Source organism: Micromesistius poutassou, assembly GCF_964030765.1.
Source record: "Micromesistius poutassou genome assembly, chromosome: 7".
NCBI lineage: Eukaryota > Metazoa > Chordata > Actinopteri > Gadiformes > Gadidae > Micromesistius > Micromesistius poutassou.
Window position 1 is genome coordinate 10,055,938 of NC_140277.1, and position 27,798 is coordinate 10,083,735.

Below are 27,798 nucleotides of genomic sequence, written 5' to 3' on the forward strand. Positions count from 1 at the left end.
CGTTTCCTCAGATGCACTGGGAGCCCAACCTTAAAGGGGAGGTGGAGAGAAATCAATATGTTTTCTATAATATACTAGCAGAATGACACATTTCCTTCCAGGGCAGAAGAATCTGTCCGGTTAACCTCTCCCTTGTATCTCTCCCTTTCTCTCTCTCTCTCAGCAAGATGAATGTCACTTTTCACTATCTCTCTCCACAATCATTGTCTAGCTTTCCATCTATCTCAATCAATCTACCTTGATATAGCTCTATCTCTTCCTATCTTACTCTCTAGCTCTATATATCTTACTATCCATTTCTACCTCTATACCTAGAGTTAACAATCTCTCTCTCTCTCTCTCTCTCTCTCTCTCTCTCTCTCTCTCTCTATATATATATATATATATATATACATATATATACACACACTGTATATATGATATATATCTATCTCTCTAACTCTAGGGTTAGGTTTAGAGGGATCTACTTTTCCTGATAAACAAAACTTCTTCTCACGTTTGCCCTGACGCTGGGACCCAATCTCAGCCATACTTCTCCTGAGATAACCCCCCCTCACACACAAACACACACACACACACACCTGGCCTTACGCCACTTTTCCCAGAAGCCATGTGACATATGAGGGTACTGCCTAAAATAAGCCACACCCCCCTATATCCTCCTCCCACTACACACACACACACACACACACACACACACACACATAGACATACACACAAGTTCTCTCTCTCTCCCTCTATCTCTCACACATACACACGCACACACACACACACACACACTCACACACGCACACACACACACACACACCCCACCTCTCCCCTCCTTCTTCCCTGCCCAGCTGGAGGAGTGGAGACTCAAGCTCTTCCTCCCATGCTCACTGACACACTGTCTCTCCCACACACACACATACACTCCCTCACACACTCTCAGAGAGAGTCAGAGAGCACAGGCACAGCCAGCAGGGACGAGAGAGAGAGAGAGAGCTACAGGAGCTGGAACGAGGATCAGGAGAGGCCCTGAGGCACCATGACCTCCCTCTGGGGAAACCCTTCAGCAGGCTCTAGCCTCAGTTCCCCAGGTGCTGCCCACCCATGGCTGGACTACTAAACCTCCTTGAGACCCCCCCCCCTCCCCTCCTCCAGACCTGGACCAAAGCTGAACCGGAACGGAGAAGGAGACTTGGAAACGTTTAACTGCTAACGGCAAGACATCATGAGGACACCTTGAGGACTTTTTGGGTTGTTTTTGTTTTTCTTGTTTTCGTCTCTTTTGGGTTGTTTTTGGGAGCAGGGATTATCTCTGTCATCGTCATGAGTTTGAAGAGGCGAAAGGCTGGCTTGGGGTTCACCTCCTGGCAGAGGTCGTTCTCCATCCTGGCTCCGTGGAGGAAAGGTAAGGGCTTCTCCTCCTCCTCCTCCTCCTCCTCCTCCTTCTCATCCTCCTTCTCATCCTCCTCCATCTCCCCCTCGCTCCTCTCCTCTCTGTTTTCCTCCAGTGAACTCATAACTCCCCAATTAAAGCTGAGGTGTCTGGTCGGAGGAGATATGCTATGGCGTTAGAGAGCCAGAGCTGTAATTGACATCAAGGTGCTCTTCCTTCTCTTCTCCTGTTTAGTAATATGAGTTCTGCTTCAGACGGGGCTTCAGTCTTTCATCTGCCAGCCCGACACTCTCATCATGAGGGTGCCCCCTTCTCCTTCTTCCCCGACTGGTGTTTTATTCCACCTGGCACACAAACACAGAGATGTGTCTGTCTAGGGGATCCCAGGGTTTGATTAGTGGTTGGTGTTCTTCTGTAAAGTACCTATGTGTGTGTGTGCGTGTGCGTGCGCGTGCGTGTGCATGTGCGTGTGTGTGTGTGTGTCAACCAGGGAATTTAAACAGTGAGTGCTAGCCCTGTGGTTGGTTCACTAAATGGAGTTGGAACGTTATTTGCCCCAGCCACTCCAGCTCTGAACATTGGATAAGGGTTTAATTGGAGCCAAGAGTTGTGAAGCAGAAATAGTGACTTTTTTTGGATTGTGTCAGAGGTGCTGTGGCTGTTGATTTAACAATTCAAAGACAAACTCCTATGCGCTTGTCAAACCCAGGTGTTTGAAATGTTCAACCGATCAAAACAAAGTGAAGAGCTTTCAAATAATGTTGTTTTGATATAAATAAACAAGAGTCCCACTCTTCTTCTAAATAAATAAATAGATGAGGTTTGTAATCATGCATCATATCATTTCTGTAACAGAAGAATCAATTAGATCACTAGAGTCAGAAAGACTTTCATTGCCAAATACGCTTTCACATATAAGGAACATAAGAAATACAAGTTCCTAAAGTGTGGTGTGTAGGATGTGTGGGGGCCCAGCAGCAATGGCTCAACTCAAGGCATACAACCAGACAGACAGCAGAATGAATGCTCTGTAGTGGTAACATCCAAGCCTCAAGCTCAGCCCACCATGAGGAGATATCAGACCACCAGGCCAAACATGGTCGTGAACACAGCAGATTTATGTAGGAAAACGACACACCGGTGCCCTTATTCTACCTCATTACTTCTAGCTCAGGTTCAGCAGCTGGGAGAGCTCTGTGTGTGTGTGTGTGTGTGTGTGTGTGTGTGTGTGTGTGTGTGTGTGTGTGTGTGTTTTAGTGTGTATGTGTGTGCTTGTACCTCATGGCCCAAGTTAAAATCCCCCACTTCATTTCAAACCCAGTCCATCCCTACAGTCTTCCTGTTCCACAGCATTTCACATGTAGGCTATGTTCAGATAACAGAATGGAAAATCAATCTGTTAATTCTCATGCATCACAGTTGAGTTGGTTTAATGATAAAAATCAATATCATTGATCATAATAAGTAATCCGTTTCTGAGAATTATGAACATGCTACTTTTTGAAAATAAATGTCAGCCGACAATAACTTTCCACTCTGTACTGATAGATTGAATCACATTGAGCCATATCACATCTTTAAAAACTGTAATGTAATGAGAGATTTTGTGTGTATGTGTGTGTGTGTGTGTGTGTGTGGACGTGTGTGCATGTATATCAGATACATCAGTATCTATTCTTGCCGGAGCACTGGTTGAAACCACACGTGTTACAGGAAAATAATCAATATGTTTTGTCATGTGAGGGAGAGATTTTCATTCACACCTTGTTACCATTATACATCCGTCTCTATTGCCCTCCTAACCATCCCTAGAAGGAGGGACCCCCTCTTCTGTTTTCCTTCTCTCGGTTTCTTCCCTCTGGGTTTTGGGGGGCTTTTCCTTTGAGCCCCGGTGAGGGTCTAAGGGTTGGGGGGGGGTCAAATAAGGTGAGGCCTGTGAACCCTGTGAGACTGTAGCTGTAGCTGTGATGAAGGGCTGCACAAATTAACTTGACCCGACTGAGACTGAGGAATCAGCTCATTGTGGCCATTGTGAAAGAGACAGACTGCCCTAACAAGTGGTTTGCCATGGGTTTGGAGGCGACACGGCCGTGGTTCTAAAGGTAATAAACGCCCCACATTGTGTACAGTTACAGAGGGGAACTGTCCTTTATTGGCCTTCCCTTGTGTACTTCGCTGTTGGGGATCCAGGGAGAGGAGGAGGAGGTTCAGGGGAACTGATATGCCATTGTACATCTCCCTGGCATGGAGAGCAAACAATGGACACACATTCACACAATATAACACACATGCACACGCACACACACACACACACACACACACACACACACACACACACACGCACGCACGCACGCACACACACCTCGATGGAATATGTTCAGGTTCAAGTTGTCAGAGCAGCTTTTCCACCCAAGAGTGTGAAAACTGCGAGGAGCAACTGAAAAATGTTGCGCCACTCTGTCTCTCTCAACACGGCTTCAGGGAACGGCCCTTCCAGCTCGTGACTCAGACCGTGAAATATGCCAACGTGAGCGGGGGCAGGGAGTGCTCCTCACACACACAACTACAGACAACTAAGCCTTTCATGTTGTTGCATTAAAGAGTATTAAGGGTGGAAGTCGTTGACTCACGTTTTTCCATTTCCTCGAATGCATTGCTGGGGGGTGAGGGGAGGTTGGGGTGGGGGGGGGGGGGGATGGGGGAGAGTGGGACGGTACAGAGCTCCTGTGCATTCCTACCTTATCCTGTGTCTGATAAGGGAAGATGCTGGGAAGATCTCTAAAGTGGACTGGAAGGGATTGTAGGAGTGGTGAAAGGAGTGATGGGGAAGGTGGTCGGAGTGGTGGTGGTGGAGAAAGTATTGGTGGTGATGGTGGAGAAGGTGGTGGTTTGGGGGTGGTGGTGGAAGGAAATGGTGGTGGTGATTATAGTGCTGCTGGTTGTGGTGGTGGAGTTGCTGATGTTTAGGGGTGGTGGTGATGGTGGTGGTATGGGGTGGTGTCAGTGGTCGTGGCTCTCTTTAGGAGTGCTGGTTGTGGTTTAGAGGTGGTGGAGCTTGTAGGGGTGGCGCTGGAAGGGGGTGTGCTGCAAGTGGTGGACGGGGGTGCGGGGAGCTGGCAGCTGGGGTGACTGGACGTTAGTGTGAGTTGATAAGGAGGAGAGGGGGTGCTGGGTCTGGGAAGTGTCTGGAGAGGGTTGGTGATATGGCAGTCAGGGGAGGAAGTAGGAGGAGGTGGAGAAGGAGGAGGAGGTGGAGGAGGATCTCAGTACAGCAGAGACAACTGAGGAGGGGGTGCTTGGGCTTTTAATTGGGGGGGGGGGGGGGGGGGGTTGCGAGTGATGGGACGGGGGGGGGGAGAGGGGGGAGAGGGGTATGTCTCACCTAACTGCCCCATCAGCAGCTTCTGGTTTGTGTCACCTGACACAAGCTTCTTCGGCCCCTCAGGGTCCCAGGACGATGAAGACTCTTGGATGTCAGGGGCCCGGTGATTGCTGGTTGTCAGTTGATGAGGAAATAAGGCAAACTTAGTTCCAGGCCAAATTTTATTCCAATGTTCCAGTTGGCTAGTGTTTAGACCACAGTAATTCACTGGTCCTGAGTTCCCACTCAACATAAACCAGCCCAAAAGACAAGTACATGTGTCTAAATATTTACAGAGCATTAAACTATCTCGTTCAGATGTTCACGGCTACACTAATGTACACTTATCCTTCTGTGTTTTGTTATGGACATGGTTATATATTATATATTTAGTATTAAAACAAACAGAACATTCACAAATCATTGTGACAGTTATGCTTACTTGTTCTGTGTATACCGACTTAAAATGCTGTCCTCAACTGCCACAGAAACAAGATATCATACAAGTAAATCTATTTGCAGAATATAAACATATACTAATACTAAACTTGAATAAGTTTGAGTCAAATTTGTCTGTGGTATGAAATGTCAAAATTTTGATTTTGCCTTTGAACACATTTAAAACAGCACTTATGAGTCAAACTTGAATCACTGACTACGTATCACAGAGTGCAAAACTGTGCAGAAAAGGTCTGAGAAATGTCTCCATTGTAACCTCCATCTGAGGGTCCTGTTTCGGTGACACCCTTAAGACGGGTCTGAGAGGAGGGGAGGGGGACGGGGGACGGGGGTGGGGGACTGGTGGTCATTCCTCCCGGCCGCTGACCACCCAGAGAGGGAGCAGAAGAAACAACACACCCACAATCCAACAGGTCGTAAAAATAGCTGTCCTGTCACAACCTGTTGGTGACCTGTCCTGAGCGGAGGTGGAGGTGGAGGGTTGGGGGGACGGGGGGACAGCTGACCCAAGAGCTAAGTCCTCATGGGCTTCTGCATGCCTGCACAACCCCCTCCCCCAAGCCCAACCTCCACCAATCACCCCAGGACCTCCCAAAGACCTGCGTTAGCATGAAGCTACACAACACACCTGCTAAGGAGGAGCAGCTTCCTTCAGTTTTATTATCACACACACACACACACACTCATGAATATGTATTTATTCTCTCTCTCACACACACACACACACACACACACACACACACACACACACACACACACACACACACACACACACACACACACACACACACACACACACACACACACACGTAGTAATGCACATCCACAGTCAGCAACACACACACACACACTGAGTCCTATATAGACATAGTCATACTCACACTTCTAAGACGTACAGAGAGAGAGAGAGAGTGTGTGTGTGTGTGTGTGTGTGTGTGAGTGTGTGTGTATGTGACTGTGGGTGAGTGTGTGTGTGTGTGTGTGCGTGTGTGTGTGTCGCGGTCCAGGCGTGTTATGGCTGTCTGGAGCATCCATCACGTGTTAATGAGGCGTGTTTTGGGCGTTGGGACAGAGTAGGAAACGGGAAAGGAATGTACAGGTGAAAGAGCCTCAGGGGGTTTCAACACACACACACACACACACACACACACACACACACACACACACACACACACACACACACACACTTAAACATACACACAAATAGTTGCACACTTACCGACATTTTAACTAGCGTTCTCAAGCATGTACATACAGCTACTCAAACACACTCATACAAACGCACAAACACACACACAGGTACACATGCACACACACACACACACACACACACACACACACACACACACACACACACACACACACACACACACACACACATTTGGCCCAGTGACCCCGGACCCCTCCAGTCAGCCTCTGGCGGGCTCCTGTCCCAGGGACCTTCCAGGCTTCCAGGCAGCTTAGGCCTTTATTCCCATGCAGCTCTACCTCAGGCCCAGGCTTTTGAGGAGGGGGCCCAGAAAGGCCAACCCTCTGGCTTTAGCAGGAGAAGAAGAAGAAATCCTACCCCAAATACACACACACACCCTCGGCAAGACACTGGAAACATCCCTTTGTTAAAAAAAGAAACCCTTTGGCAACCCCCAGTGACAACATCATGACTATGAGGAATGTCGGGGCTGATGTTGGATCTTAGCGGAGGACGGCCACGGTTGGCTGACCCTAGAGGGGGGGTGGGGGGAATGGATGTGGGTGGGGAGGATGGGGTAGCGCAGGAGGGGAGTGGGGAGGTGGGAGGAGGGGTTGGGGGTGCAGGTGTGTCAGGGTGGAGGTGGACGGTGTTGGAGGGCGTTGGGGCTGGAGGTGGACGGGAGGGGACGGGGCAGGTGGAAATAATTGTTGTGTGCAGGCAGTGAGATCCGGATGGGGGAGATGGAGATGTGTGGGGGGGGTGCAGGTGATCGGGGGGGGGGGGGTGTAGGAGGAGGTGTGGATGCATTTGTGGGTTGAGCTGAACAGAGGTGGAAGAAGTGTTGTGTGTGTCTGTGTGTTGTGTGTGTGTGTGTGTGTGTGTGTGTGTGTGTGTGTGTGTGTGTGTGAGTGTGTGTGGTTGGAGACGATCGGGGTGGAAGAGGTGTGTGTGTGTGTGTGTGCGTATGTGTAGTTGGAGGTGAAAGGGTGGAAGGTGTGTGTGTGTGTGTGTGTGTGTGTGTGTATGGTTAGAGGTGAAAGGGGTGGAAAGTGTGTGTGTGTGTGTGTGTGTGTGTGGAGGTGAGATCAGGATGTGTCCTCTGGCCGGGGCCAGCACTGTAATGACATGTTTTGGAGGTCTATTCGGGGACACAGAATGGAAACAGGCTGACTCAGAACGGAGCGAGACAATTACAGGATAGAATATCTTGTTTGTGTTGTGACACTGGAGCACCTGCGCTGGCGTTATCTGCACGTGTGTGTGTGTGTGTGTGTGTGTGTGTGTGTCTGTGTTGGGGGGGGTGGGGGTTGAGTGACACGGCTGAGCTGGTGAGGTGATTCACCGTGTAATTACAGTCTACCTGTACTCTGCTGTTATTGTCTGGAGGTCCTTCACAGGGAAACAGTGGCGCGGGAACAAGAAGATAAGACAGCGGTTCTTTTGTTTTCCCTGCATCCCTGTCCGATGCATCATTCGCTGTAATTTCAGGAGAGAGCCTTCTTATTTTCGTACATTCCTGCGGCGGCGACGGAGGATTATGACTTATATATCATCAGGTTTCATCTCCAAACTGTTAATTAAGAAGCAGACGGCAGTTGCAGGATAAACAGGTCTATAACAACCCGCCACTCCCTCTTCCACATCCGGGACCTTCCACTTAATAACCGCATTCTAAGTTATTTGTCATTATTAAAGCTATGGGAAACTGCCCAGTGTAAGCAGGATTTGAAGGTGTCCAACCGAAAAAAATTCCCCCCTTCCATTGAGGCCTTCCTCTAAACTTTAGAGGAAGGCCTGTATGAAAGGGGGTGACTTTTTGACTGACTTTCGAGTCAATCCCTCAAAACATATGACTAGCTTGCTAGCTTTTGCATATAATAGTTCGGCGTAGCCTTGTGGAAGGCTTGGGTCCTGTGGGGCAGAGTGCACTCAGGTAGGTAAGGCCATCCAATAATTTCACGTAGGATAGATTGAAATGATTGGATGGGCGTATTACAGGCCTGTGACAGCCAAAGATACCAGGTTATTTTCTTTTTTTGTCAAAGCATTTGATTTAGTGATTGCTGTCAGGATGTAAAGAGAATTTGTATGTTCCAGCCTAGCTTTAAAACCACGTCACTCAAAGCATTATTGAAAAACTTAACAGAAAATAACAAAATACTCCTATTTCCTTCAATAGGTTTTTCCTTCTGTAAATATTTAACCATCCCTCTCATTCTTCATTCATAGGACAACCTGAATCCATGGAGCGTGAAACCAAATGGTGTAATCTTTTAGTATCAACTCTAGCTGTGAAACACACAACACATTGCAGAGTGTGCAAGAGCAGGATTTAATAAAGAGGACAAAAAATTCTTTGCCATTCATTCCATTTCATATCCGGCGTAGCTGGTGACCTACATTCTGGGGTTGGTGTTTTGATCCAGCGCTTGCCTCTGTTGAACTCGATGTGCTCGTTCTCTCACGGGACGGGAGCACGCACGGGATGCATTACTCATATTCCAGGGTGCTATATGTTGCTTTTAGAGAGGTCATGTGTACTTCTCGTTGATTGAAAATAGTTGAGGGATTTAGAATGGTTATTGCTTATCGGGGACTTACAAACGTCCAACGTCACAATGCCCTGATTGAAATTCCCAAAGATATGACACTATGATGAATTGATTGTACAGTTAAGAATTCACCTAAATGTATTGTCGCTCCGATATTGATCGTATGCTTTGATTGGCCTCAGTCTCCCTTGGAAGCGTTCTTGTATAAAAGCATCTGCTGAATGAATGATAGAAATTGTCTGGCATCCTCTCTTCTCTGGCTGCCCTGAGAAGTGTAGTGTTGGGATGTCACAAGTGTCGCAGGCAGTCACAGGTGTCGGGTGGCCTGTCAAAGTGCCGGTGAGAAACACCTGGAGTGAAGTCATGTCTTGCTTACACATCGGTTGGTGCATGACCTATAGCGTTACATCTGTATTCATGAAATTAAACACTGCAAGTGGGTAGGGTGTTGACAGATCTAAGGCCCTGTCCCATTTCTCCCCCCTTAAAACTTCCACTTGGTTTGGAGTGTCCTCAACAGTAAATCTTCCACTTTGTTTTAAGCATGCATCGGACCTCACTATGTTTTGAGGGTTGATTATAAGGGCAAAATAGCACTCCCCCTTGCTCGCTACAGTAATGGGACACCCTACCCCTACACGAGAATGCGCAAAATATAGGGTTAGGGCAAAAATCTAGGGTTAGGGGAGGTATTGGGACGGGGCCTTAGTCTCACCGATGTGGCAAGAGAAACGTTAAGTAATGTGAGATGATTGCTACATGTGTTGTCGGTTTGTTGTTTGTCTGGTTGTTCGTTGATTGTTTGGCAGGTTGATATGTTGGGTAGTTGTTTTCGGTTGGTCTGTTAATAGCTGGTTTGGTTGGTTTACTTATACTTTGATTGTTTTCGACATCTGTTGAGTTGTGTCTCTAGCTGTAGGGTCCTTTTTCTTATCTACTGCAGTCATTACAAGATGCTACCTCACCAGACATGTGCATGTGGGTGCATGCACACGCGTCTTTAAGACATCATCACAGTTGTTTGTGTAATTACTGTGAGCGGTGCTGACATCATCATGTTAAAACAGTACTTGGGGGCATGCATTACACAAGGGACAGAGAAGAACGAAAAACAAAGCCATCACAGGGGTGTTTGTCCCTCCCTGGACCTTCGGAGGTCATCCTGGAGAAACAAAGGCGTCTCAGCTAGAGACAAAGCTGGTCTCGTTGCTAGAGCTAAAGCCGTGAAAACGGTTTAATAGCTGTTTCCCAGCATTCATAGAAAACAGGAAGTGGGCGTCTTTGCTTCCGCTCAGAGATCATGTGAGTTATGTATAGCCGTTGCTTCTGTTTGCTATCAAACTGAAAATCCGAGTTCAGGCATTGTGAGTTTTCCCACTTCTAAAAAAAAAAGAAGAAATATTCATCACTATCTACAAGCCACTATACAACTGTTCCAGTGTGCTATAGCTAATTAGTAACGTAAAATACACCCGATAGGCATAGCAGATGATTTATTGTAATTGGAAGTTTTGCGTCATATAAGGAGGAGTTTTTGGCTTCACGGTTGCAATAGTTACCGGCAATATGAAATACACATTCTCCTCACTGTAAAAAGGGTGCCTTTTCCTATTAATTTCACTCCCAAATGCTGATCTTATCTGTGAACCCGTTATATATCTACAACAGTGCACTACTTTATCATTGGCTGACACCTGTGACCAAACAGCTTGACTCCTCTTTGGAAAACAGTGGTGTTGATGTTTATAAAAAGAAGAGAGACAGAGCCTGGTTCAGGTCCAGGGCTGGTATCACTCCAGCAGACCTGCTCTGCTGCTATCGCTGTTTTAGCAGAGCTGTCCTCCTATCACAGAACACTGCAATCACAACAGGGGGCTTTTATTTTCTCAAACTGAACAGGACAGAGTCGCTGTTTTGGTGCCCCAGAAATCAAAACAAGACATTAAAAAAACCGAATTGCTTCAGTGTGAAATAAAACAGGGATCTGAGTGTTGTGTCCAACATTCCATGAAAAAAAAAAAGTACAAAAACCCCATTTCTAATGATATATGCTGTTTGCTATGCTACAGTACCACTTGTATGGCGGTTGTACTTATACATCCATGGAGTAAACGAGTAGATAGTTTCAGTTGTTTTGTTTCTTTCCAACTGTCCTTCTCCAACATTCATAATGTCAACTTCTAAACCACCAAAGAAAGAAGCCATTGAATGTGTACACATTTCCATATACATGTCCACATTAGAGAATAAATGAATAAAAAGTACATTCTCCCTTTTTTACCAAGAAGACAGCAAGCCTATTCCAGTCTAAATAGACCACAGATTGTTTTTTATCCAAAAGAGAACAGTTTCCATTGACTGAGTTTCTCTCAAGAGCAAACAGAAACTCTGGATTTATGACTTCAAAGCACTTTATAATCTCATATTTGCCTTGGGAAGATATCTGATTCAAGCGGGCAGAAAGATGCCAGACCTTGTCTATTGTTCAGGTGTGATTTCACAGCAGGGGAACTACCCCCACCTCAAATAGCCGCTTTCATGAGGTTGCATGTGCAGTTAGCCATTAGTTAAGCTGCTTAGTTACGGCTAGTAGTTACCACTACTTGTTATTCTGAAAGTTATTCTAGTTTAGGCTTATATCAACCAATTATTCAATACATGACTGATTAAATAGTGAGGTGATTTACTATCGATGAACTATCGGGAGTGAGATATTTGAGTTTTATATAAAGTTAGCTTTACATAACATAACAACAGAAAATAAAAGTCTATGTGAAGGACTGGACAGCTAGCGAGGTAATTGAAGTCAACATAAAAGTGTAAAATGTGAGGGACAGGCAGGCGTATCTGATGGCCTTGAGCAGGAAACAGGAGAGGCCACATATGAGTGCTCCCTGTAATGGTATAAGATGGAGCGCCACATCAAAGCTGGACAGTTATTCAGAGCAGACGGACGGACAGACAGTGTGTGTCCTATGGCATTTGTGAGCACCCCCGAGTTGAAGAATGCAGGCTTGTTTAAGTGCAAAGCCGAAGACTTTCGGTATGGAATATTTGTCTGTCAGTAGATGCATATTTAGTCGCTGCCTGTGTGTCATTCACGGTCTGAAGAACTCCTTCCCAAAAAAATTTCCTTCAGCTGAAGTATGCCGCACAAAAAGGGAGGTCCAAAATGCCCAAGTATATTCCCCATTCCTCCAACAGGCAAACAAGAGAACTTTGTTTTAAATAGTTCAACATCCAACCAGATACTTCTAGGCAGGACTTCAAATTACCTTTAATTGCAATTTAATTTGACTAATTAAAGAGCAATCATCCAATTGCACTGCAATAAAGGGAGAAGACAAATCACTATTAGATGATGTCAGTGGGCAATGTTAGTTTATATGGTAATTAACAACACCTGCCACCAATTGGAGTTAACGCAAGAAGATAAGTGCAATGACCTGTTGTGCCCCCAAGAGAGAGTGCTCTTCCTGTGTTCAACATGTAACATGTTTTTATTCTCCTCTGTCTTCCAGCTAAAGGGGACATGGTACTGGACAGCGAGGTCGTCCTCACCAAAATGAAGGTCTTCCAGAACTTCAGCGAGAAGCTCCTCGTTTCGGAGGATTCCTTCTCCACCTCCTCCTGCTCCATGTCCGTCTCTGAGCACGAGGCCTCGGAGCCGAACAGAACCTCAGAGGAGAGCCCTCGCCTCGACGAAGGGCCCGGCTCACCTTCGGAGGACGCCGGTCCCAACTACCTGTGCGCCATGTTCTCAGACTCCCAGCTGCCCCGGCTGTACAAGTTTGAGTCCGAGGACTCAGGCGTGGAGCTGCCCAGCGGCGCCAACTCCCCGTCCACGCCGACGGGCTCGGAGCAGAGCTTCGTGGTGCACAGCCGAGAGTCTTCGTGCGACTCCTGCCACCTTAAGGCTTCAGCACCCGGTTCCGACGAGCGGGTATCGTCCAGCACAACGAGTGAGTCGCAGGAGAAACAAACCACGGACGCAGATGGCGAGGAGGTTGGCGAGGATGTTGGCGAGGACGTTGGCGACACCGTTTGCAGTGACGTTTGCGACAACGTTGTTGACAACGACGTTGAGGACATTGGCAACGACACTGGCGACACCGTTGGCAACGACGCCGTTGGCAACGACGCCGTTGGCAACGATGTCGTTGACAACGTTGGCGACGACATTGAGGACATTGGCGGTGACTTTGAGGACACCCTCCACCAATCAACAATGACGGAGGAGGGGCTCAGTTTTTGCATGGAGCTGACGGACGTGACAGTAGTGGAGGACCTGTTGGAGGCCTGTTGTGGAGATGTTCTTGAAAGATCTCCAGATTCCGTGGTTCAGGTTGTGACTTCTGAACCTCAAGCGGCGGTTGAGGAGGAGGAGGACGTGAGACCAAGCGAACAGCCCAATACGGAGCTCCAAGAAGGTGAGGAAGAGGGAGATGTGTTCCATCCGCTGACATCAGCCCTGAGGAAGAGCAGTACAAGTGACAGCCTGGAGGACTACATGGACGAGTGCTGCCGACTTAGCGAGGTAGGAGACTTATGAACATGCTGACATGTATAGGCTCTGCTAGGAGATGTGTTTATGTTCTTCTAGGAGACCATGTCTTGTCAGTTGTCACCATAGGAGATTTACAACATCCTGTGTCATTATCTGTAATTATCACCCCCACCCACTTAATTACGGAATCTCAACTTGGTCACGGTAAACAACAACAAGACACTAATTTGCCAGAGTTGGTTTTCACAACGTAACACATACAGTTTCTTCACTTTTTCTGGCATATTCTGCTTATTCCTGTAGCTCTGTTGAACATCATCCAGAGTCCTAACTCCAGCCTCATATTTTTTCATCATGGTTGCAGAGGCATGGAAATAAGTAATACATACAATATACAGCACTTTTTAAAATCATCTTCCTTAAATTGCTTCGAATGTAAAGTCCTTAATACAATTTTGATTCTAAAATGTGATTTAAAATGGTAGAGTTTGACAGCCTTATCCGCAGAGTTTAAAAGCTTTAGGAAAGCTTCCAGACAAAAATAAATGTGATATAACTTTTTAAGAAAAACCTTAATTTCCAACGTGCTTTGACAGGCAAAACAAAAAGCTATAATACAAGATCTGCAGAAGTGATTTAAAAGACGTTTGACAGTCTAATCTACCAACTTCAACAGCAGACTTGCTAAAGAGTTCCTGGTAAGTGTGGAGGCATCGTTCAAGTTCAGTGGATAAAAGAGATGGACTTCTTCACCTTGAGAAAGTTAAAACAGAGAATCATCTGAAAGAGCAGCTGACAGGTGTGTGAGCTGAACACCTGTCATAACCACCTGGAAACCCATCCCTCCCTCCCTTTCATTACCTGACCTGGTTCTCAAATTCATATTTAGAGATCTGTTCAAGTTTTTATAACTAAAAGAAGGATAGCAATATATGACAAAAATAGAGTGGGATTGTGGATTACATATAATAATCATTCTTAACACAGAAATGTGACAATATTGAGAAATAACAATCCATTAATTTAAGTGAGCAATGGTAAGGTGAGCGATGTTAGTATAGGTTTAACATAGTTATTTATTTTACTCTTTTTGATTTCTGGGTCTCTGGAGGGGGGGGAGGGGCTCAAAAGGGTTTATTTTGGTTTGTTATTGGATTCAAAATTCCACGGTGAAGGTAGACCCAACAGTTACTTTCATGACCTTCAGCCAATTTCCCAGGACAAACAAAGTTCTTCTTCTGTCATTGAATAAAAAAAAAAAGAAAGAAAAGGGAGCAATGAATCCATCCATGTTTCCAGGACTGAGATCACAGGTACAGTACATTTCTTCATCTTCCACTCTAACATCTTTTAGAAACATCTTCCTAGACTGCGGGATCAAAGCTCCCAGGAATCTGAACACCTCCCCGTCCCTCTCTTTCCTCCTGTCCATCGTTCATAACTATGTGACGTTCAAAGCAACCTTTTGAAGGGACCAGCCGGGGCTTGTATATCTCTGCGCCCGTCAGGAAAACCTAAACCACACGAGAGCACAGGGGCGGACGGGGAGGGGGGGCAGGGGTCCGCCACTCTTTACAGTACAAGAGAATGTTTTTTGTCCCCCCCCCCATGTCACGCAGCACCTGTTCATCTGTGTTGAGGGAGCGCAGATTGCTCGGTAGATATTGTCACCGACCGCCGGCCCCTCTCTCATCTGAGGGCAGGCCTATTCTCCCACGGGGGCCCCTCAAAACTTGCCGGCCTACCTGGTTGCATCAAACAGGTGTCAAATAGCTCAAATTACTCACATATCTAGCCAGATAAAGGGCCTTTGATAGGCTGCGGAGGGCTCCTGTGGGGAAAGGAGAGAGTGGCAAGGGGTTTTCCTTTAATTTTTGTGTTCTCTGGGGCCCACCGCAGTTTGGTTTGGGAGGTACGTCGTTGACAGAGGAGGTACAGTCGTACACATCGTAGTTGTCGTCACTTGTCACCCTTGCCAATAATGTAATTCCTTTTAGCTGCTTTCACTGGTAATTAAACTCTGTGGTGCATGGAAGAGGTATATAATGGGAGGAGGGACACACACACACACACACAGCCTTAACTGAAGCTGGTAAAGTGGTAAAGTAAAAGTAAAAAAGTGGTAAAGTAAAAAACTTAAATTATTTCTTTTGGTGGCTTTGCCTCGCTGTAGATATGTAACTGTAACCCCAACTGTTGTTGGGGTTTTTCCAGTTAATTGCAGGAGTATTAATATTTGTCTGCCCGTGCTGTCATTCATGCAGGCGTGTTTATATTTTGTCTGATATCATGTTCTCTATATCTATGGAGTGGATTCAAAGCATACTTTCCTCATCAGCACTGAGTGGTAAAACCTGCCTCTGGGAAAACACACCCTGATGCTTTGTTGAAAACCGCGCAATGGCCTCTTAGAAATTCCTCAGCTGTAGCGTGAGTGTTCACAGTTAATTGCAGGCATGTGAGATTAATGTGTGATTAATTTCGCTCACCCTGGACTTGTTTGAAGTGCCATTCATTCATTCATTTAAAAGGCATGGAGTGCGACTGTTTTTCCACACTTAAATAATAATTAAAAGAGGAATTACCAGTAGGTTTATCTCAAACTGAATAATTTATCTGAATCCCAGAATTATTTTATGCCACAAATACATGTTTTACTGCTTTCCAAATGCAAAGGATTACATTTTTTTTAACAAACCTTTAAACTAACATCACAAATGATGGCATCATTTATTTTTCCAACTGAACTTTATAACACATTTACATAATAACTTAATGGTAGGTTAATAACTTAACCTTTTGGTATGTGGGTCAAAGTGAATTACTGCCAAACCAGAACATAAGATAGACACAGAGCAAGGCAGGGGCGAATGAATCCACTCCAAACAGTGACCTGGTGAAAGACATACTTCAGGGTACGCACACAGGAGACCACAGGAAGATGTTCCGGGCCAGGCGAAGGGATCCAAAGTACCTTTCCCTCTATAGCTATCACTCCACTCACCCCACATCTGGCGCCTCATTCCTATCCACCCCTGTCATGTTTTCTGGAAGAGGGTTCGGGAAGCAGCCCTGAGGAAGAGAAGGTGGAAACATTGAAGCGGAGGCCAGAGATGGAGGCCATGTTTGTTTCCATGAGATCTTCACTGTTATTCTGGGATCTCACATGCTCGCAGGTGCTTGGGACTTTTCCATCATTTGATTTATTGTGGAAGGTTGATGAATTATACAACTATGGATACTGTACCAAATAAAAGCAGTATTTTTGTCCATTAGCATGTATGCAGCGAATACATAATACAACTATGGATACTGCTTTACAAATACAATCTGTATTATCGTCCATTAGCATGTATGCAGCGAATACGTAATACAACTATGGATACTGCTTTACAAATACAAGCTGTATTATATTCCATTAGCATGTATGCAACGAATATGCATAATTTCAAAGTTTCGATTTTGGTCAAATTATGTTTGACAGCATTGTTAAAACTATGTTTTGATCCGAGGATATGATGTAAATCCGATCCATGGGACGGTGTAACGGTTTCATGTGAACTACCACACCCACCCACAAGTTTCACATTCCGCCACATATTCCTACTTCAGTGCCCTCCAAGGTACAGAGAGGAAGGGAAACTGTATTGTCTGTGTGAATGGATGTGTTTCACTGAGTTTGTGACTCAACCCAAACAAACCCGTTCCCGCCAAGACCCCACACTGACGCATTTTAACGATGGATCCTCAAAGCATTTGCAAGCAAATGTCCTCAGAAAGAGAAAATAATTCAGGGAAAATACTTGATGGCAAAGCATGTGGTGCAACCACGTCATCCTACCTCATAGGAAACCAGTGACATGAGTTAAGCTGATGTGTCCCATTGTTTGGGTCCCGGACCTCCGCAAGACACTCTCCAAAGCCATGGTTTTTTTAGCGGTCAGTGGCACGGGAAAGGGGCTTCGGAAGAGGGGGGGGGGGGTGGTGAGAAGGCCCCCAACCTGATCTCACATCCTGCTTTTGTTGGGACGCTTTTTGGAATGTTGACGATTGTGTAAATATTTGGTCGAAAATGACCTTTTCAGAATGCTTTTTTTTGGTTTCCACCAAAACGTGAACATCTGCACCTCCCGGGCCAAGGTGCGTCAGACCGCGGCAAACACGTAAACAAACCCCCCCAGTGATTTCTTAACAGTTTACTTTGAACGTTTAACATTCTACAAAAATTCCGTCCAAATTGAATTTAACCTCTCGACTGCCTGGTTTCAGAGCAGCAGACTCTCATGGCACAGCGATGGCCTGCCAGTTAATGTTAAACAACGGTAAACCCAGTCTTTCCATATCTGCTATCTTATCTTTATCTCAACCCTACAGCTTTAATAATCATAACAACGTTCCTGTCGGGGGCGAGAAACATACGTTACCAGGGGCTATCTGGGATGCTTGAGTACACAGTACCCCATAATGCATCTTTAATTACTACGGGAACGATGAACCCACAATCCATCAACCAGTCCCAGCTAAAACCCTACATGCTGCTTGTGGTATGTGATGATTATGCAATAAACGCGAGGAAGAGGAGAGCCCTGCAGATAAAGAGAGTGGTGTTCCTCATCCCGTTTCATCCCTGCTCAGTGTTAGTGCAGATTTACAGAGACAAGCTGCCGCTGGGCCAGTGGAATGCTTTTACACACTGTCAAACTGATAGCATTAAAAACATTCACATTGTGTGGAACATACATCCTACTGATCAAACATGCGCAAAATAAACGTCAAGGAGGGTATTGGGTTTGAAACCTGCAGTCCTTTCCCAGTATGCTTAATGTTTGTAATAGTATGTACAGTACAATGAATACACTGTACTCGTTTTCCTGCATGTACACTTAACATGTTTCACTCGTACGCATAATCTGCTTTGTGTCAACACACACCAACTCCTCAGCAGCAGTTGTGTATATGATCCATAGAATGCGTCTAACCCCATCACAAATAGTTATGCAATTACACACAAACATCTTAAAGTGCACACACATTAATTAGATAAACTCATTAATTAGATAAACTCGATCTAATTAACACATTAATTAGATCGCCCCAAGCACTCCCCATTAGGATTCATCTTCTACCTCTGGTTGAACACGCTTTATGCCAAAACACAGCCTTGATACGGGGGGGGGTTAATAAAGTACCCATCTTCTCTAATCTTAAGGTCCACAGTTACTCTAGACATGGTTTTCTAGTCCATAGTAACTCTAGACATAGTTCTCTCTAGGGCCGTAGTAACTCTAGACATGGTTCTCACTAGGTCCAGCAGGCTGGCTCTAACACCCCTCTGGGCTCGGGCCTGGGCTACCTGGAGCACATCTGCCGGCTGATCGAGAAGATCGGTCATCTCCAGGAGACCAACCTCCGGCTGCAGAAGCAGATCTGTGGAATTCAGAAGACCAACCAGGCTGCCAAGACCAGAGAGGTATGGCGCAGTAGAGTGAAACTCTACACACACACACACACACACACACGCACGCACGCATGCACGCACGCACGCACACACGCATTGTTTTGTTCTGTGTGGACACCCGCCTTCGCTCCCAGCAAGAGGGAGTATTGGCTTATTTTCAAGCCTGATTCCAGTTTGAGTTTTTGGCTTCCGAGTGGACATAGATCCCTCTGTCTCGGTATCTGGGTGCCTATTGATATAGTTGTGTTAACAAGGCAACAGTGTTTGTTTTCTCTCGCTCAGCATCTGGAACAATCTAGATGTTTAGATTTGAATCAAAGAAAACATGGACTAAATTAAAAATCCCCTGCCGCAAAATGGAAATCCATAAACAATCATTTCTCAATTTCAGCAGAGGTATTGAAAGAGCCCTCTACCAAAACAAATGTTAATAAATATACTTTTAACAATGAGGAAAAAGTTATTCCACCTGTTCATTTCTTTTGCTCAGTTTTTACTGAGCAAAAAAGCAAGGATAGTATAATAAGGTAGTCATTTATAAATATATTCTGTCCTGAACGGAAAACGCCATTTTTGCGCCCAGGGGATGGAAACGCTTTCAACTGCAGCTCTGTTTGAGCTCAGCAGGAAGTCACACAGGACTTCAAAGCCTTCAAATATTGGTTGAAATAAAGAAATGAGAGAGAGAGGAAGAGAGCAAGAGGAAGTGGAGAAGAATAAGAGACAGTGTTTATAGAGAGAGAGCGATGAAGGTGGAGTATTTTAAATTGTCATGAACACAGCCATTCCCTTAAGGCTTCTCGCCCTGAACATTCACATATAGACGACAGTCATTTTCCAGTTATGTAAGGAATGCAGAGCTCCGGGTGGATCTATAATCCAGACCATTTGGGACAAGGTCAGTCCTTCCCAAGACCACACCAGGTGTATCCCCTGTTGCTGTCCCCTGGGTCCTGCTGGGCCTCTCCACATGAGTCCGCCACGAGCCAGTCAGAGTGATGGAGTAGAGACACACCCATACCGCTGATCAAAGGAAGGCCAGCCCTGGACCTTTGAACGGGTTTGAGGTCCCCTCGGTCTGTAGGGGTCCACTCAGGCCACGTTCAGCCACAGCACAGTGAGCACAGCTGGACAGAGTAGAGGTGGAGGAACCTGTTCCCAAGCTGGGGCATTTCTGGACCACCGAGGAATATGATCTGCAGCACAGCCTCACCGCACTGGATGGTGACAACGTATGGATGATGGAGACCTACACCTTATTGCAGTGTGGATGACTAGGAAGATATATCCAGTTGCATACGGATGCAACTAAGTGTATTCACAACAATGTATATATGTATAGCACACAGACATGCTGTCCCTGGCCATCATCAATTCACCACGGAATTTGTTGTTAATAGCAAGCTTTACAAGTAAAACGGTTCACCAAAACCAGACACCTTTTAAAAAGAGGATCCATAGCTAAAGTTAGCTCATTCTCAAAATATCCTAAAGTCTTCTTATGGCTCTTCCCCTCCTTCTAGACCTCCACACACTTTGATGATGATTGCCTTAATCCCCCCCTCTCAACAGTGGTATGGGGAGGAAGGGGAGAGAGGCCATGGGTGAGTGGTCTTTTGAGGGGCCGAAGGAACCCCCTTTTGGAGTCTGATGGAGGTGACCCCCCCAGGGAGGCAGGCATTGGTAGGTGGGAGGGGGGAAGGGAGAAGGGAAGGAGGAATGGAGGAAAGGAAAAAAATGAAAGAATAAAAAAGGGAAGGAGGAGGAGGAGAAGAAGGAACGAAAAGGAGAGAAGAGACGTCGAGGTATTTAAGGTGGGGGTGGTGGTGTTGGAAAGGGATCAGTATGTGGGTGTTTGACTACTTGGGGAAAACAAGGAAAGGACAGTCTTCCTGTGGGAGAACGTACGGAGGAGAGGATCTCTCTAAACAAACCAAGGAGTGACTTCAAAATGTTTCCTCTAACTGAATTTCTTCAAATACAAACAGTGACACCTCCGCAGGTGATGCAACAGAACTCCAAGAAGGGAGGCTATGGAGATGATGGTTGGGGGGGGGAGCCCGTGAACAAGTGTTGTTCCAGTGGGTCATTGGCTCTTTGCTGTGCCAGCTAAGCTGAGCGGTATCTCCTGAGCATCTGGGACGGATTCCCCGCTAAACGGTGTAAGGAAACAACTTCATCTGTCAAGCTTACTACCGTGACATAATATATGTCACGGTATATTTCCAAGTCCCACTTGGGATATGAGCGTGGGACAAAAGGAGAAAGCAGGGACTAGGATTTGATCCTCCTGGGATTTGATCGGATCGCCTGAAAGTGAGCAATCATGCGAGCCAGCTGTGTGATCGCTGGCCCGTTGAAGGCGTTTGTATGAGAGGGAGAACAGGAAACATGTTATGATATTACAGTGTGAGATGTTAAGCCTGCCGACGTGGACTACTTGACGTCATCACAACATTGATTCAGCTGTGGAGAGGGAAGTTACCCTGATAGATGTTATTGCTAGTTTCTTGGCATGCGTTGCTGAAAAGGTGACTAATAAGACTGTGGAGACGTGCTGAAAAAGTTTTTTATTTGATGGTGTGGCGTGTGTGTAGCATGTAGGCAAGGTTTCTTTAGATGCATTCACACTGACCTTCAACCTTTACACTAAACCTTATAGCGTGTAGGTGATAAGCTGTCCTTAGTCTGTATACTAAGGTCAGAATCCTGACTTTGGGCTGCCATGGGAATCAGACTATTGTTACTGTTGCACATGTGGAAGTGTGTTATTGTCCTTGCGGTTCATAAGTATGATCTGAGGGCTGACTGTGAGCCAAAGTGATGTTGTCATCCTCTATTGTCTTCCTAACTAAGGAAGGAGTAAATCTCAGGACTACAAACAGAGGTGGACACGCACATGCTTACACGTGCACTTGCACCATGCATAAGCTCACACATCTGTTCAAAACAAAACTATTTATATCATGTTGGCATATTCAGTCATTTAGTAGACACTTCTGTGGCTGTGGACATTGGGGATTGAACCCAGCACACTTTGGCTGCCACTATAGCCACTTCACCCCCTTATCAGTTATTACACTCATTATAACTTATAAATATGCAATTAAGTTAATATTTATTAGATTGTATCTTTGGTTTTTAATAAATAGCATTTATTGTTTCTATCTTAAATGGACAATTTGAGCAAATGGAGACATGCTTGTTGACCTTTTTACTGTTAAGTTACCCTTTCTAATTAAGAGTCCAGAAGGTTACCTGTATCTCACTCTCTCTTTCCCGCTCTGTGTCTCTCTATCGCCAGGACTTCTTTCAGCACCACTGTAGCTGTGGAGCAGCCGGGCTGGCCCATCAGGAGCCTCCCAAAAGACTTCAGAGGAACGACTTCCTGTCACTGAGCGGAACCCTGTCGGACCTATCCACCATCCACGAGGTCACCCGCCGGCCCCCGCACTCTGACGGAAATGGTACATTCTATAAATGAATACAACTGATGAAAAATGTAAACCTACTTTGAAAAAATATGTTTTCTCTGCCCCGGAAACATAAAATAGGGTAGAATTGTACAGGCATTCAGTAAATAAAAGAGGTCCAAAATAATATTAAATTAAATACGCTATGATACATAATATCTTCACACATTACCCTGGAAAGGGACTACTTACCAGATCCTTCCACTCTTTTTTCTTTCAATATAAAACTTTGATAGTTGAACCTCCATGAAAAGAAGGTAAAAGTGGAGGTTCTCAAAGCGTTCCATGTGGGACTCCACCTCCACACCATCCTGTGTGTCCACTCAGAGTTTCATAACCTGCTCCAGAGGGACACGTCAACACACACACATTACCACACGTTACACTCATTGTTTCTTTAGCAAGCTTTTTTGTCTTTCTTTCAAGAAATGGATCTGATGGGGTTTGTTTGGGAAAAAGAGGGGGCTTTTCACTGAACGCTTGGGTTTCACAAAAATGGGTGACCTGTTGGTCACCCATTCCTCTCCCTCTCTCTCTCCAGGTTTTTTACCGCTCACCTTGTGTGTCGCTAGGCACATGGCGTGGCAACGTGCGCACTATGCTAGCTCTGTTTTTTTGGTATTTTTTCTGAGACACTCGGGTGTGTGTGTGTGTGTGTGTGTGTGTGTGTGTGTGTGTGTGTGTGTGTGTGTGTGTGGGGGCGGTTGGGTTAGACATATTTTGGTGGCCCCATCACCGAAAGCGTGTGTGTTTCAGGGTGAGCGGAATTCCTGGTATTCTACTTACGAAAGATGGAGCGTACAGATTCCCGGGAAAGCTGGAATTCCTCCATTTCCTCTGAGACTCTATCCTGGGTTGGGAAAATTACTGAGGGTGGAGGGAGAAGCAAGGAGATTTAGCCTGGAAATTGTTAAAACCTGGAGATTTTTTGAATAAATTATGCTGACAAAAAACCTAGAAAACCAAAAATAATTCAGAGACTTCAAAACAACAAGCTCAAGAATCCAATTAAAAGTCATAAATCAATTAATAAATAAATCAATCCAGATATTTTTGTCCATGGAAGATTCACAACCAAATATCTGATTATCAATAAAAGTGATGGTTGTAGTGAAATAATAACCTAATGCCGGTTTAAAGAGACACCAAAAGGGTCACAACATGTCTCATGTGGACCATAGAACAACATGGAGGCTGTGGTCACATGGTCAGACCGTGATAAGAGAGGAAGCACATATGTGTGTGTGTGTGTGTGTGTGTGTGTGTGTGTGTGTGTGTGTGTGTGTGTGTGTGTGTGTGTGTTGGGAGGTCTTCTGGGACACTGATTTCCATAACCGTTTATCAAAATAGTCTTTACTCCCACTCACACAATCCTGCACTGAGTACCAACATGTGCACACACAAACTCAAACATACTCACACATACACACAAACACATACGCACACACACACACACACACACACACGTGCATACTACAGTTTTAGGGTGTGCACTAACCCAAACTCAGACATGTTCCCACACAAACTCACACACGTGCAAACATACACAATGGAAACACACAAAGTTAAAAGCACTAAATCAACAATTTAACTTTTTGTTTTAAATTCTCTTATTCATGCTTTCTGTGTGTTTTACTCGACAGGGTTTGACTTGAAACAAATGTCTTACTCACCTTCCTAGCCTAGCGGCTGAATAAAAATGAAATTGATTCAATCTGTCAATTCATATTGTGTGATAATATAGTTATATATAGTTATATTTCATGTATATCCCTATACTTTTATAAGACATGTTGATTTGATAGAAAACGTGAGGCTTATGGCTGAAAACACACAAAAATCCCCAGGAGAAAGAAATCCCCTGAAAATCCAGTACGGCTCAACCGTTAATATAAACCACACGTCTCTGTCCCCGGTCCTCAGGCGACGGCTGCTGACTTCCTGTCCCTCTGATCTCTCTCTCTCTCTCTCTCTCTCTCTCTCTCTCTCTCTCTCTCTCTCTCTCTCTCTCTCTCTCTCTCTCTCTCTCTCTCTCTCTCTCTCTCTCTCTTTCTCTGTCAAACAGGCAGGGCCCTGGGCCCTGTGCCCCTGTGGAGGCGGGGCCAAAACCGCAGGAGCTACACCGAGGGAGAGACCCGCTTCCTCTGTGACGCAGGGGCCGAGGGAGGACCCCCTGTCCCCCAGAGACGGGTAAGTCCTGGTCCCAACACTGAGGACCACTACACTCTAAAAACATACCATCACACACATAGTACACAACATACGGATCAAAGGAAGGTCAGGAGGATGGAAGGATGAGTGGGTGCGGATGGATGGATGAAAAGATGGCTGAATAGATGGTTGGATGGTTGGGTGAATAGATGGTTGGATGCTTGGGCGAATCAACGGATGGATGGTTGGATGGTTGGGTGAATGGATGGATAGATGGGAGGATGGGTGGGTGGATGTTGGGGGAATGAATGGATGGATGGTGGTGTGGCTGGATGAATGGATATTTTGATGGCTGGATGGAGGATGGGTTGACAAACAAGAAGGATGGATAGCTGGAATAATCGACAAATGGTTAAATGGGTTCATGGGTGGATGGAAGAGTGGATTGCATGGATGGATATTCAGAGAAGCGGTGCAGGGGGAACACACAAGATCAAATAAGATCTGATAAGATAAGTTAAGTAAGGCTTAAGGATGACCTGCTTAAGATGACATGATCATTAGGTATTTAGGAAGGAACAAAAAAGTAGTGCTGTAGCACAATTTACTATATATACTTTATAGAGAGAGAGAGAGAGAGAGAGAGAGAGAGAGAGGATATCTTCCCATACATATGACATATTTAATTGACTACGCTCCACTAAAATATATAACTAGGTTCCTATTCTTATCTGTCTTTTTTGGTATTTTTGAGCCCTGTTTCCCACATGGAGACAAGACGCTCAGATGCTATTTCACCTGACATCACCAAATCAAAAGCAGGAAATTAAATGTGTGTGTGTGTGTGTGTGTACAGCTGAGTGAGAACAACACATGGGGACGAGTCAAAGACCTAGTGAGGCGAGCCAAGCTCAGGAACCCCAGCAGCAGCAGACTGGGACTGTCACCCACATCGCTGAAGATGTCCTGTCCCCAGCTGTACAGGTGAGGTACTACCCCCATGTGTACAGGTGAGGTATTGCCCCCATGTGTACAGGTGAGGTACTGCCCCTATATGTACAGGTGAGGTACTGCCCCCAGCTGTACAGGTGAGGTACTGCCCCCATGTATACAGGTGAGGTACTGCCCCCAGCTGTACAGGTGAGGTATCCCAGCTTGTCTCCTTCCGCCGCTAGCTGGCGGTAGGATTTCATTGGCAGTCTTGCTAAACACGGAGCCTCTTGAAAACAAGCAGTCCTAATGACTTTTGAAAACAAACGACTACCAGCTCATTATATAACCGTAGCAATAATAACTATGAGTAGAAGTGATTACAAATAAAATGAGGTAATTGCATTCCCGCAGTCGGGACATGATCATAACCTAAATGTCCTATTTTATTTGGAAATTTGTATATTATCCAAACAAATTTAGAATCATATAACAAAATGAAAGCTTTGTGCTCAACAATTGGAGCCAATAGGAGCCTATTTTTCAAAGTCAAAACCGCTGTGCGGTACACTGCATGCATTGTACTTGTACGCTGTGGTTAATCTGTAAAGCTGAAATGGCACCAACTCAAAAGTGTTGAAAAGGAGCTGTGCTTACCTCCTCTGCTTGCCGAACAAAACAAGGCATTTAAAAAAGAAGTGATGGAATGCAAGTTATTTGACTCTATTGAATAACAGCCAGCGTGGTCGCAGCAAAGCAGGGAGAGCAGGGGAAGGAGGGAAAACAAAGGCCTTTGGGGTTGTTTTGGGGGTCAAATGTGTTGACAGCGGTGGCCGACGCTGAACGACAAGTGACGGTTTGCTGGCGTTGGATAGGCCAACCGAAATTCCTGGGTCCTCAACTGATTATACGTGGCAGATGTGTCAACATACAAATGCAACTCTCTTTGTGGTTTTAAGAAGACAGAATTCTCATAGGAGTTGGAGGAGAGAGCAACAAGTAAAGAGAGATCAGACTTTGGCCCCTCGCTTCTCCGTTTATTTCTCCTGTTGTGAGCGGGTTGCCTCTCGCTAAAGGATCTTGGCATCGGCCCGTGGGGAACAGGGGGGAGGCAGGGGTGTCAGGGTTGAGGTATTCCTAGGATTCCTTGGTGGATTTAAAACGCTGGAGTCTGGGAGGATATGGCAACCAGCCAGTGTTCATTTACCGAGAGCAAGAGCACTCCTCCCAGGAATAAACTGCATTCTAGATTAGGAATCTGATGAAATTGCCTTCAGCAATATAACGTGTTTTCCCCTCCAAAGGCCTGATCTGGGACCGGTGGAGCTTCCCAGGAGCAGGAACCGGAACTCTATGATCACCCTGGGTCAGCAGGACCAACTGGATCTCAGCTGGCTTCAGTAGGCATGAGGTAGGGCTTTCCACCTGTCACACACACACACACACACACACACACACCAAATACCTAACACCACTCACTAACTTATAACTACCTGATGACTAACTGTAGATTACAGCAACAAATATTACCCAACAACTGCTAACAGTAACTAATTAACTAATAGTAGTGACCATTATTTAACAGTTGAAATCATGTTACAGTAACTAACTATGTTGTTTGAGGAAACATTCAAGATTATTATTAGCATAAGTTTCACAAAGTTCACACAAACAAAGGCCTAAGGCCTTATATTATTAACCTAAGTAATCTAACACAGTGAGCTCCCATTAGTGATATTGTTTTATGGATGACTTATGGTGAGTGTTTAAGTAGGGCAAGGCAGGGATGGGGGCTAGGGTTCACATGGGGGGGCATATCTCAAAGAACACATGAAGAGGCAGCACTTTTCCTCCAAGAAAATAATGAGTAAAAGAGAAAACTGCCAACACCGTGTGTCTTTGTCCCCCCCCACCCCAACCCAGATATGATCCAGATGGCCGCGTGTGGGAAGAGTCTGCCCCGATGACAATGATGAAGAGGAGGATGAGGAGGGACACGGAGACGTTGAACACAAGAGAGATTTCAAGGCTGGAAAATGAAGAGGTGGAACTGAACATTTGAGGAATGGGAGTTGGAAAAAGAAATGAAAAAAAGATACTTAAATAAAAGGAAGGACTCCTCATAAAACATTAAATCGGGGTATGTAATCTTGCACGCAAAAAGGGGGCTGATTTCTCTATTTATCCAAATATATTCAGGCTACGATGGGACAAAGAAAATCATTGTATTTGATTTGGAACTTCCAGTATACTTCTGTATAATCCTCTTATTCGATCTCTGTTGAACTGAAGCGACAGTGGTGCAAATTTGTATAAAGAAAGAAAACGTTTCAA

At 45.4% G+C, this 27,798-nt stretch overlaps 1 protein-coding gene across 1 annotated transcript; it reads left to right on the forward strand.

Annotated features, from left to right (window-relative positions):
- Positions 1-998: 998 nt before the first annotated feature.
- Positions 999-27,413, forward strand: LOC311350496 (uncharacterized protein). Its single transcript, XM_084470515.1, has 8 exons — positions 999-1,393; positions 12,467-13,482; positions 18,758-18,922; positions 22,215-22,377; positions 24,449-24,573; positions 25,391-25,518; positions 26,769-26,875; positions 27,388-27,413. Exons 1-7 carry the CDS (start codon positions 1,312-1,314, stop codon positions 26,866-26,868), a joined length of 1,779 nt encoding a protein of 592 aa, XP_084326641.1. The 5' UTR covers positions 999-1,311; the 3' UTR covers positions 26,869-26,875; positions 27,388-27,413.
- Positions 27,414-27,798: the final 385 nt, after the last annotated feature.

Excerpts from the sequence above, each read along its gene's own strand:
- LOC311350496 (XM_084470515.1), top strand. The coding sequence starts at position 1,312 with ATGAGTTTGAAGAGGCGAAAGGCTGGCTTGGGGTTCACCTCCTGGCAG. Across the intron at positions 22,378-24,448 it reads CCCGCACTCTGACGGAAATG|GCAGGGCCCTGGGCCCTGTG; the intron begins GTACATTCTATA and ends TCTGTCAAACAG. Across the intron at positions 24,574-25,390 it reads CCCCTGTCCCCCAGAGACGG|CTGAGTGAGAACAACACATG; the intron begins GTAAGTCCTGGT and ends GTGTGTGTACAG.